This window comes from Lampetra fluviatilis, chromosome 17 (genome assembly GCF_964198595.1).
Source record: "Lampetra fluviatilis chromosome 17, kcLamFluv1.1, whole genome shotgun sequence".
Lineage (NCBI taxonomy): Eukaryota > Metazoa > Chordata > Hyperoartia > Petromyzontiformes > Petromyzontidae > Lampetra > Lampetra fluviatilis.
Genome location: NC_136291.1, coordinates 5,470,070 through 5,482,984, shown reverse-complemented (window position 1 = coordinate 5,482,984; position 12,915 = coordinate 5,470,070). Strand labels below are relative to the sequence as shown.

At 44.7% G+C, this 12,915-nt stretch overlaps 1 protein-coding gene across 3 annotated transcripts in view; it reads left to right on the top strand.

Annotated features, from left to right (window-relative positions):
* The window catches only part of ST3GAL2 (ST3 beta-galactoside alpha-2,3-sialyltransferase 2), a 98,535-nt gene that overhangs the window by 32,323 nt on the left and 53,297 nt on the right, over positions 1-12,915 (top strand). For all 3 annotated transcript variants that reach the window (XM_078864039.1, XM_078864038.1, XM_078864040.1), the window contains exon 2: positions 8,083-8,345. In XM_078864039.1, the coding sequence (XP_078720165.1) occupies positions 8,203-8,345 (143 nt within the window). In that variant the 5' untranslated portion in view covers positions 8,083-8,202. The remainder of the gene's footprint in view (positions 1-8,082; positions 8,346-12,915) is intronic.

The window sequence follows — 12,915 nt, the reverse complement described above, 5'->3', positions numbered from 1 at the left end:
GAGGTCAGGGATTGATGTTTAAAGAAAAATAAATCACGTTAAATGGTTTATAATTAAGGATGGCATTGGATTGCAAATCAAGCCAGGGAGGGTGGTAAACTTATGGAGATGTCGGGCTTGGGCCAGGTTAAGCGGATTGTGTTTGTGACTCGCGTGTATGGCAACGATTATGAACATTGGCTCCTGCATCTCCCTACTCTGTACTAACGCTATTTACCAATAACATCATGAAACCTAAATAAATACGCTTGTATTTACCGAAAACCGCATTTCACTTGCGGTGATTTCTCAAAAGAGACGTTTGCAAGATTTCCGTTGGCTTCAACACATTGTGTTGTGTTCAGAGTGACCACGTGACACATTCAGTGTCGTCATCATTCATTTACAAGGGTCATTATCACATGGTGTCTTGTCAGCTGTGATGCTTATTTTATTGTTGTGTATTGTTAAACCTGTGCAATCGGCATGCAGTGAGTGGCTGGCCAAGGAACTAATTCAACAGGCATTGAATTATCTGGGTTAATTTTAGAGCAAAGATGATCGAGTATGGAATTGACCAATTAGTTTATTGGTCATTTAGTTAATCGAGAATTACAATTTTCATATTCTTAGGTTTTTTCGGTAAAGTCACGTAGGTAAAACATCAAAATTAATTAAAATAAAATAAAAGCAAAAATCACGACGTTTCGGAGGCAACACAAGTCTCCGTCATCAGGTGGGACCGTCACAGCCAGATTAGCTGCATCAAGTGGATTAGCTGCATCACTTGATGCAGCTAATCTGGCTGTGACGGTCCCACCTGATGACGGAGACTTGTGTTGCCTCCGAAACGTCGTGATTTTTGTTTTTATTTTATTTTATTTTCATTAATTTTGATGTTTTACCTACGTGACTTTACCGAAAAAACCTAAGAATATGATTCCTTGCAGTCACGAAAGCTTCAAATGTTACAAAAGCGAATATTTTCCATACTTGGGGCTCTCAAAACGTGTGTTAAGCACAGGGTTTAATGGCTATGATGACATCATTACCACCACTTAGGCGCATGTCCACGGAGGTGAAAACTAAACCTAAACCAAAACTATGTTTTACTCTACCAAGTAAGACCCACTGAGCTAGAAAGCTCTTTTCCACAAGTGACCAGGCGACAATTGATAGCTCAACAAAGTGGCTTATCATCATGTGGCTATTTATCGCATCAAAATACTCTTAAACGAACATTGATCCCAAATGTGCAGGGATAAACCGGAGGACCCGGAGAAAAATCTATGCGACCATGGAAAGAACATGCAAACACCATATATACAGCAGGTGTCAGGGTTGAGATCGAACCCACGACCTCCTGGATACCAGGCGAGGTAGTTAACATCTCGCCACCGTGGTGAGATTTCAGCATACAGGAAGCCGGATTCCTGGCATCCACTTTTAAAATGCCTTACTAATTAATCGGTAACTTGTGGCATTTATTTATAATTTATTAATAATTTTCATAGATTCTTCATTTCAGCACTAGTTCAGTCCAAACAAATATATGCTATCCCAACTAAATCCCATACTAATATCCAATAAAGACGGTCCATTTCAAATTGGTGCCAGAGGCAGAACTCATAATTTTGTATCAATGCCTGATGAAGGATGAACTATTTAACGCATTTTAGCACGTGTTCTTATGAAGTGTGTTATAGCTCTCGGTAGGATTAAATTCAGGAAATGGCATAATGACGACTAACCAGATCTGTAAGGGACTTGGCCAATAGCTTTCCAACACAACTTTCCATTTCCTTGCTTTTTAATGGCCGCATTTGACATTACAACAATGAATGCAGTCATGGAATATTCCACGGCATGTCGTCTTGACATTCAAAACATTGAACACAACATTACGGACAAGAACTTAGCAATTCATTTTTGCAGGAACTTTTAAATTACATCTTAGAAGAACATTTTTCATTGATGTTCACAGATGTGTATGCATATTTAAAGTCTTTTCATTTCCCTGTACTGTCAGTTCGATCATGCGTAAAACACCTCCAAACTATATAGCTGATTTTGACTTCATATCTATTTCGCAGCTAATATTCATCAGAGTAGAAACTCATAAATGGACATCTGTTTTCGCAAGTACTTGTAGAAAAAAATCCAATTCTATCATTACTCCGACTCAAAAAGTCTCACTCAATCTGGCAGCCAGAGTAACAGATGTAATTCAAAAAATGTGTTTTTTACAAATTTTGAAAACGGTAAATGTTCAAGACTACTCAGAATTTAAGGGCGCTTACAAGGTCACGTGAGGATGCTGCCGTGGTGTAATTGATATCACACTGGACTTGCATTCCAGAGGTCGCAGGCTCCATCTCCTAGTGCGGAAATTGAATAAATGGGCCAAGTTTCTTAAATTCTCTCATCTCTGTGCCACCTCTTCGATGATGTCTTGCCAGCGTGGAAGACCTAAATACCCTCAGAGAGCGGTGCTCTGGAGATTCCTCTGGTAGAGGAAAGACAGAGAGAGTTTATGTCAGCAGTTGTGCGAGGAATAAAGCGCAGGCCTGCGCTTCCATTTTTTAAAAACAGGGTCGCAAACAATATTCAAGTGAAATAAATACCTAACATTGACAGTATTTCAGAATTGTGCATACAAATGTAGTGTGCTAATTCAGAGACACTAGTCGGATGCACTCTCTCTAATTTATTCTGACTGTCACAGCCATAAGGGATGACTATACACCGGGTCAGGACAGCCAACATACTTCCTGACCCACAGCTCGAAGAGGATAAGATCATGACGATGGCAGCACGACGAGTTCCACGCCAGACCACGGCAGCCCCGGCTGTGAGTCGGACCTTGCCTTTTATCCTCCCCAGCATGGCCAGGCTCCGCCCTCGGCCACGCCTTCTTCTGGATTCCCCCAGAAGGCTCCGGGCTTCGCCCACGTGTCCCACTGGTAGACCGGGCTGTTACCCATAATCCCACTCTCTACCAGTCCCCAGCGCTATGCGTTCCAGTGACTCATTCTATGTCACTACACAAACACCGTACCACGCACAATGCTACGTTCCACGTTCATATCCATTGTTTTATTTCAGTCGGGCGCAATGAGCGTTCTATTTTTTATGAGCTCTAGACTTGCATGTACATTTTTTTGCCCCAGGAACTTCACCACTCCCATCCAATGGGGCAGCTTATCCAAATTGTATGAACACATGTATCTATTTTGGATCTGCTCGTGATATTTTTTTATACCAAAGCTGACCTAACCACGTTTGCCTTTTGAAATGGTTGGAGTTATTATTTCCTGATTTATATTGGCTTTTTAAATAGATTTGTTTCACGATGAGCTCATTTCTAATGATTGCTTGATGTAGCACACACACACAACAAATATTTTCGTATTCTCATTGACAATGCTTACGACTTTCCCAGTACATGTTTTACTCTCACATTGCACTCATAACCCAGCCCCCCTACATTCACTGATGAGGTGCCTGTGACTCGGAGTAGGTTTTATTTACATGGTTCTCTATTAGCACCAATAGTGTAGAATAATAAGTTAAAGGTGCAGCCCTGCAATTTCTTACTCATGCCATTGCTGTGTAGAAGGGTCTGCACGAAGAGGGAGCCAGCTCCAGAGATCCTCTCTAGAGTGCACTATGGCCTACTCTTCCACACTGCCAGACAACTTTCAATATGGACGAGTACGCACACTTTAGAACACCACATACGACCCACTGTGGTGTACCCAATTATAGTGTCCCGGTGGACTTAGCCGGGGATATTTAATAAATGTACCCAATGTGTCAACATCCACGCGGGGATATCGAACTGGGGACATCTTGATCTGCAAGTGCAGTGTGCTGATGATCACACAGCGGCGGATTCCCCACCAATGTTGAATAATACAGCATTTAATATATACATGAATGGGACTCCTTCAGTCATATTTTTGTAGTTTTGAATTTACACGAATCGGACTCCTTGAGTCAGATTTGTATAGTGTTACATCACCTTCTGAACTACAGATCATTGCGTGGATTTGACTGATTGCTGCTCCTGCGTGTATACGCGCGCTTGATGGTGAAATGTTGAATTCAATACTCTTAGGTTTTTTCGGTAAAGTCATGTAGGTAAAAATTTATAATAAAAATAATAGAAATCAATACGGTATCAATACAATAAATGTAGCTGTGATGGTCCCACCTGATGACGGAGACTTTTGTTGCCTCCAAAACGTCGTGATTTATAATTTTATTTCTATTGTTTCGATTGTTTCAATTTTTATTATTTATTTTTACCTACGTGACTTTAGCGAAAAAAACCTAAGAGTATGAATCCTTGCAGTCACGAAAGCTTCAAATCTAGAATTAAATTTGATAACTTATGGCATATTTTTCATGAGGGCATGCACCAGATGCAGCGAAATCCAGATAATGGTGTGGTATTGTAAGATCCCCTTTCTTACTCATGACTTTACTTCTTACCAGACCTAGCAGATCCCACCTGTTCTATCCACCACTCCCTTCTATGGCATGTGGCGGTTGCTATTGTCGGCCTGTAAGTTCTCACTGCTGGGTGAAGGATACCAATCCCTAATTTTGTCCCATTTTCTTCCTGTTTTGTAGTTGTACCCTTTCCAGCAGTGACCTTCGAATTCTTTGCATTCTTTCAGGTATCCACTCCGCAAGTTAATTTTGTCTATCTTTCAAGTAGCGAAGAAGTGTGTCAAAGCCACTTCTTAGCGAAGCTTACGTGACATGACAGATTACATACTTTTATTCGTGAATTCAGATGATGGCTTATTAGGTTATGTAACCCAGAGGAGAGGAATCAACTGGCATAGATTCAAGTCGAAGACAATGAAATGTATTTCCTTTACCTTTGCCCTGGTGGTCCATCGCTACAATATTTGACAGGCAAAGCATGTTTCTAATGTTTAAAGCTGCAGTAAACAAGATCGCGATATGGTTGACCAAAGGTCACTTTGCAATTCATGTGTTAACAATTGCAGTCCATTCAAAAGTTGCATTTTGTAATGCTAACATTAGGGTCTTGTTTGTCCTTTTCGATGCCATCTGATTGTATATAATTTTGTTACAAAGGTTTTAACATTCTCGGGCATGACAATATCACATGATGCACAATGTCAAATATAATATATCACGCGTAAAATAAAAAAAACCGCAGATCTTACAATGCAATACGGTATTACATTTTATTTTCATTCGAAAAGGTGGATGACAATGCGGCGAATAAACACACACACAACCTCATTTTAATGGAGTCACAGCCGATGTATAGATCATTAGATATTATTCTATTTCACAGACACCAAAAATGTTAAATAACGAATTTCCGTTTTGTTTGAAATTCTAATCGCACCCTCCTGGGAGGTGTGCCCATATTTGTCTTTTAAACGATCAAGTCTTCCATCCTAAATAGAGGACATGGCTGCCAAATTTGACATTTGAGTAGGGGATGGTGTGTTTAAGTGAATATGTAAACTACTATATTAAAAAAAAAGTTAGGTAAGGCCCACTGAGCTACATAGCTCTTTTTCAGGAGCAACCTGGCCACAAATGATAGCTAAACGAAGTGGCTTTTCACGTGGAAATGTATAGCAGCCAAACACTCTAAATGCGTCAGGATCGGGATCCAACCCACGACCTCGTGTGGTTGACATCTCGCCATGTATATGCAACGTGCTGACAAAGTGGTACTCATCAAAGGTGAAGGTGAAGCCCTGCGATTATTCACGAATGCCACTTCTGGCTGAAGTGCCTTCACTAGAGAGAGTTCAAGAGAGCCCCTCTAGAGGACATTCGGCCTACTCTTTTTCCACTAATCAGATATCTTTGGAAGATTTCGATTTAAAGTTTTCGCGACTGCAGGGGATTCATCTTCTTGGTTCTTTCGGTAAAGTCACGTAGAAGGGAAATAATAAAATAAGAAAAATAAAACATGTTTTATTGTTATTATTTTATTATTTCCCTTCTACGTGACTTATGTTTTATAATGTTTTATTGTTATTATTTTATTATTTCCCTTCTACGTGACTTTACCGAAAGAACCAAGAAGATCTTTGGAAGAGTTCAGGTTTATTTCGTTTCACCAGTGAGAACTCAAACGAACACGATGAGTCTCCTTCTCAGGAGTGACCTCGGTCACCGAAATGGCTAAAGCAATGCAAATATAAGGTGGGAATGTATCTACACTGACCTGGCGGTCATGTACCCATTTACTGCCCTTATTGTGCTGCGCTCGATCCTTGCCCTGTGTGACTCCAGTGGAGATCGTGGTCTGGCTCTCGCTTGGCATCTAGGTCAACTCATCTGGGGCGCCACGGTGGCGAGATGTTAACTACTTGGCCTGGTACACAGGAGGTCGTGGGTTCGATCCTGAGCCTGATGCCTGTGTATTTGGCGTTTGCATGTTTTCCCCGTGGTCGCGTGGATTTTTCTTCGGGTCCTACGGTTGTTCCCTCCACATTTATAACCGTGCGTTTAGAGTATTTGGCTGCTATAAATTTCCACGTGATAAGCCAGTTCGTTGAGCTATCATTTGTGGCCAGGTAGCTTCTGAAAAAAAACTAATATAGCTCAGGTGGCCTTACCTGCTAGAATAAAAATAGTCAGGATTGTTAGTATCTGAAACTGTGCACCTTGTGTGGTTTGGTAAACATTTGCACGACCAAATGTGGGGCCAGGTCAGTCATAATACGTGATGGCTGGCATGGCTTGTGCAGCCTACAGTGCTGAATGGGTAATATTTCTCTTTGACAATCATAACAATATTAACGACGACTTCTGTACCGAGTCACAACACCACAAGCCATCGTAGGGGCCCTTGTTGTAAAGTGCTGTTCAAGGTGGGGTTATTTCAGTGTAAGGATTCCAATTATATGTCGGAGAAATTACTCACTAATTTGAATAAAAAAACCTGCTTTTCAATTAAACCTAGTCTTAAGTGCAATTATTCGTTAAAAAAAGGACATGTGAATATACATCCAGGTTTTAAGTGGCATCTTTTAATCCTTGCTATACATTTTTCCATACTCTTATAATTATTGGTATAGGATGCACTTACAGAAGCAAAAAAAAAAGCTAATGCATTAAAAACGTCCCTTTCACAGAGATAAGAGTATTTATCAAAATGGTATTACGGCACTCTAAAAATGAATACATTCACCCCCAGCAGCCTAGCGTACACTTTGTACGCAAATGAAAAATGTTGACAATGTCCAGTAATCCACAACTTAAAGTGCGTGTGTGTGTGTGCACGGAGCTGCCTGTGGGGGAGTGGGAGTGCACATGGCCTGGCACAAGCGTCGTGGTGACGTCACCGCCACTTAGTGGCGAATGGCGGTTGTTGTTGTTGTGTCCTGGTTATGGCACTGCTACAAACCCCTGGCGACCTGAGTTTGATTCCTGCTCACGGCCAACATTAGCAACAAATATCCAAACTGGTCCTGGGCCTTTCCTAGGTCGATTCATCCTTAAATGAATAACCTGGTACGGTATGTAGACATCAGCTCCGGGGAGACAAAGACGGCGGGGCGTAATATTGACCACACCATCCCCTCGTGCACCGTGCCAGCCTTCATATCCACTCGCTAACAGCACTTGCACCAGCAGCTAGTGTCGGTTTAACAGGGAATCTGTCTCTGCGTATTTGAAATGAAACATGGTCAGAACAGAACGATGGTCCAGGTGACCCAGCTTATATTCAACACCATGCCACGTGAACTTATACTCGCAGGCAGAGGCTTTTAACTAGATATTGAACATAGATGGTCACTGCATCGCGCGCTTTCAGATGCACTTCTGCGGCCGTCTGGAACGCTCTTCCTTCCGATATGAGGAAGCCGCTGGAGCTATGCACTTCAAATCTAGATTGAAAACGAATTTCTTTACTTTTTGTGTTTAGTTTATTATCCTTCCCCTGCGCCTCGGATGAGCGCAGTTGCCAATGTACGGTGCGAAATAAGTTCAACATATATACATGTGACTCAGCTTCTATTTAAAGCCGTGCAATAGTCCGTATGACCGTGCGCGCGGGGTCTTTGTCCCTCTCTCTCTTTGTGTATGCAGTGTGTGTGCAGCCAGCTTGGCGGTTGCTCGCAGCAGCTGACAAGCACCCCCCCCCTCCGCGCCCGCAACCCGGGTGACCGCGTGCACGAGCAGCAGGCCGTGCGGCTGGTGCAAAAGACGATGGCCGCTTGGAAGTGCAGCCCGCGCGTGATGCTGCTCACGAGCCTGTCGCTGGTGCTCACGCTCACCACCGTCTACATAAAGCACACGCGCACTGAGCCGCCGCTCAGCACCAGGCTGCCCACCGCCCTCGTCACGCACAGGTACGGTTTTTAAAGTCGCGGTTAAACAGTCGGCCACTGCCCTGTGCCCCACGAATGAATTCGGGGGGCCGGCGATGATTGTGGAATAATGGAGGCGGTCGTGTGCATTGGTGTCGGCACGTGGCGTTGTGAACTGCGACAGGCTTTTCTTACAATGCGGATTGCGGAGCCATGTATTTTGTGGCAGAGGTTACATTCACAACGGGGTTACTATTTAAAAACAGACAACGTTAAAGCGGCTGCGATTCGAATCGTAGTTTTGCAGAAATTCGTTCGACTATCTCTGCATGCTACATTTTGCCGTGATGATACAACGTGTTTACGCGTGAACGGATTGGCAAATGGCAATTTCATAAATCGCGGCGCATTCTTTGACGTCCCGCTGCCTGGGTTTCAACATCTGGAGCATGCCTGCCGCTGTATGCATCTGGCGCGGTGCCTGCTTGTTTGAACGGGGCAGGCCCTCACCGCACGAGTGTCATGGTGTGACTTGACAAGACTTCGCCCCCACGTGACCGACACCGCGGTTATAAACTGTCATTAATAAGGCACGCGACAACAGGTTGGCGGGCGTCACAGATGTGTTGTTCAACTACGATATCGACCGGCAGGGGATCGCCAACGCACGTAAAACTCGCGCCCCAACGCAGCGTTAGGTGTGGGATCCTCCTCCGCTGACGATGGCGGCTGGTTAACCCCGCGCACGAAGTGTCCATAATGTGCTTAAGCCTTTCCCCGTTCCGATGACGTCCAGGTACGTCAACAGTTTTTCTTCAGATTCCGAAACCGGAAGAAAAAAAATAACTTTATCGTTATCGAGGCTCCCATCAAGGACATGCGGGAGGGCGTGTGCGGCACAGTTTGTCACCAGCTATCGTAGAGTGCGGTCGTGTCGCTACGGTTCTGCGCGTTAATTGTATTTATAGAGGCATTACGTCTCTATAAATACAATTAACGCCCAGCCGCTTGCGCGTTGCGAGATTCAGAGGTGAACAGGACCCCCGCTGGAACTTGCAGACGTCTCAGAAAGGGGAAAGGGTGAACTTCGTGGCTTTAATGCCCCGATCACACGTGAGGCGACGTACGAGGTGGGCGCCACTAGACACGGTGCTGTGCGGCTGAAGAGCTGTGAGCAAGCCCTGCGTGCTCGTTGCTTCAATACTCCTTGAAGGTTTTTTTTGTGAATGTTCATTTTTATGGACGTGTCGTCTTATGCTGCCACGGGAGCGTAACGCGCGATTAAACTCGGGGTCAGCTTTTGAAACTGGTCGGTAAGAAGGAATGGGCAAACTGGGGCATGTGGTTTCTGTGGTAGCTCTATTGAGTTTGTTTTTCCATTTCATGAACACGATTAAACACGCAAAATGATGCTGGATGTAATTACCAGCGAAACGTCGTACTCAAAAAAATTGTAAATGCTGTTGATTCACTCTTCAACAGACCGGTGGGCTAAAGTAGTGAACTATTTGTCTTTTGTAAACGTGACACATTTTTTTACTGTTTGGCCATGTCGGGTAGTGGAGGGTTACGACACATTTATAAATATCGCGATCTAACCCAAAAACCTTTATTATGAATAATATTGGTCGCGAAAGCCTACTCCGTGTTAAACCAAAATACATTAGGTACACTTTATTTGCGGTTTATGCTTTGGCAGCCCCCCCTGGCATGCTGTTACTTTGTCACTTCTTTTATTTTACAAAAGTATGATTCAGATAACATGCTGGCTATACCACCCGGCTGATTTATTGATCCTTCTTTTTGCCTGCTTCGCTCATTTACATTCTATCCAAGATATACATTTAGCATTGTAATTTAGGGGATGCCAATCAATCGTTCTGTGAGATATTGATCTACAAGAATCGTTTGGGCTTGCATAATAGCAATGGGAGTGGAGTTTAACACATAGGCTTTCGCGACCAATATTATTCATAATCAACGTTTTTGGGTTTAGATCGCGTTATTTATAAATGTGTCGTAACCCTCCACCACCCGACACGGCCAATCATTAAAAAAGTGTCACGTTGACAAAAGACAAATAATTCACTGCTTTAGCCCACCGGTGTGTTGAAGCGTGAAACCACAACATTTACAAGTGGAGTGGAGTGTCCGTGCAGTGGTTAGCACCCTGACCTATGACGCCTGCCACCTGAGTTCCATTCCCAGCCATGGCTAACATCTGTGGAGAGTGAAATCTGAACTGGTTCTGGGACACCCCTTCACCAAACCCACACTGACCATGGTGGCGAAGAATGTGTTGCGCCCGAAACGTCGTGATTTAATTTATTTTGTACCCACGTGACTTTACCGAAAGAACCAAAGAGTATGGATTCCTGCAGTCACGAAAACTTCAAATCTAGATTATGAACAAACAGCACGTATAATTTACGCGGCGTCGGTAGGCCTTAATGCGTTGGCGGATTAACAAAGAGCCGTACGAAAAAGCGTTGATAATTGTCTCGGCCAATTGGATAGGAGTATTTGATAGATATCGCACGCCTGGCCAACCACTGCAAGTAAGGAGCTCTAAGCATGCAGCACGTTGAAGGTCGCTTCTGAAAAAGAAATATAGAGCTCACTGGGCCTTACCTAGTGAAATAAAAAATGTGTTTAGTTTGTGGTGGCCGACACGTGGAGTGCATGCCGCCTGACAACGGGACACTGGCGGAGCGTGTTGCAACGGCTAAGAGGTGGAAGGAGCCGCCGATTCGCCAGGGAGGAGTGGTGGCGCCTCGCACCACGGGCTCCGGCACTCGGACGTCCATAAGGGCCCTTTCGCATCACCGTCTGTGCCAACTTTAAGGGGACGCGACCCACACGCTCGCACGCATGCTCTTCTTGAGACGTAAGCCTCCCGCCCCAAATGACCCTGCGGGGGACGTCTGCATCCTGCGACATCGCGCTTAGCGGTGTCGCTTTAATCCGCTGCCCTCTTGCTTCTCCGCTTTGCGAGAGATCCCGTTAAAATGGCGACAGGTGCGGCTTTGCTTTGGGTTTTTTCCCCCTTTCGCGGCGCCAGGGCCACTTTGTCGCCTGGCCATGTTTATTTGACTGTTGTGCAAAACCGGCCTCCCCGTAAATAACTCTTAATTTATTTGAGATCTTGTGCGCACGGGCGTGCCGTTAAGAGGCATTCGCGCGAGCGAATAATTCCAGTCCATCGGACCTCAATCGCGGCGACACTCGGAGTCACGGTCAGCCCCACGTGCATCCTCCGCCTAGATCTCTAATACCCAGACGCAATAAATCAGGCGACTCGGAGGCAACGGCATGCTGAGGTAGGGAGCTTGTGTTGCGGCCCCATGCTCTTGGATTTATTGCCCTACGGGTTTCAGGGTTCATGACTCTTTGGCACAATTTCTCCTTAAGCCTCTTACAATTTTTAAAGAGATTTTTTTAGTTTTCTGTGGGAAAAAAAGCGTAAAGTGCGCAGATAGACCTGGAGAGATGCATTCTGTGAATTACACTGAGAGACAGAATGATACGCAAATTACATTGAGGAATAAAAGGCAAGTCTATTCGAGAACAGGGGGCAGGTTAAATACGTAATTCAAACTGTTCGGAAAAGTGTGGGCTTTGAGGCGGGGAACGTCGCTATAAGGGACGATGGCCGATCATCGAGGCTAATGATGGAAGTGACGGCCAAGGAATGGAACTCGTCTTTGAGAACGTCTGAGGGGCTAGAGCGAAAATCCGCTTGCGTGGAGATACTGGGTGGATTGTTACTGTGACAGATCGCGGCAGCCTGGGAAAGCCTTCACCCAGCAGTGGATCGATCATGCCTGATGATGATTGTGAACTTAACGGTGGTTGGTTATGCTTAAGGCCACTAAACATTCGTCTGAAATTAATACAAGGAAGCCTGCACTGTGTGATGCGATATGGGGATGCAAGGTGAGTGCTTGAATTAGATTTTATCTAATGGATACGCATATAATTGTATATACTGGAGTGCGTGCGTGTGTTGTGTTTTGAGCAGTCATTATGCTATGGCGAGCATATGGCATTGCCTGGGTTCATATCAGGCCACCTGGATTCTGTTCCTGGCCTGTCCTAACGTTGGGTGTACAGTATAGTGCTGGCCTCTCTTGTATCATTGAAGTCATACCAGGAACCCATCAACAGCTTTTGTTTCAAAGTGTCAATATGACATTGGTGCTCGTGTGTGGGGAGCGGCGGCATAGCAGTTAGCGCGCTGCGCTACGAACTCGGCAACCCGAGTTAGATTCCTGCTCATGGTCAGCACCGGTGATGATTGTCTGAACCGGTCCTGGTGCAGTGTGTAAACATCGCCACTAGGGAGACAAAGGTGGCCAGGCGTGGTGTTTGCCACCCACCCCCTCTTGTGCCGTGCCGGCCTTCATAGGTGCTCGCTAACAGCACTTGCCCCAACAATCTGTTAAGGCTATATGGGGGATCTTTGTCTCTTTGCATATATATACAGACAGGTTCCCACATGTCGCATTATAGATTGTTTGGGTAAGTGCTGTAACCAAGTACGTATCATAGTTCACAAGCGGTGATGTTGTTAGCACCATGCCCAGTCACTTTTGTCACCCCAGTGTTTAGT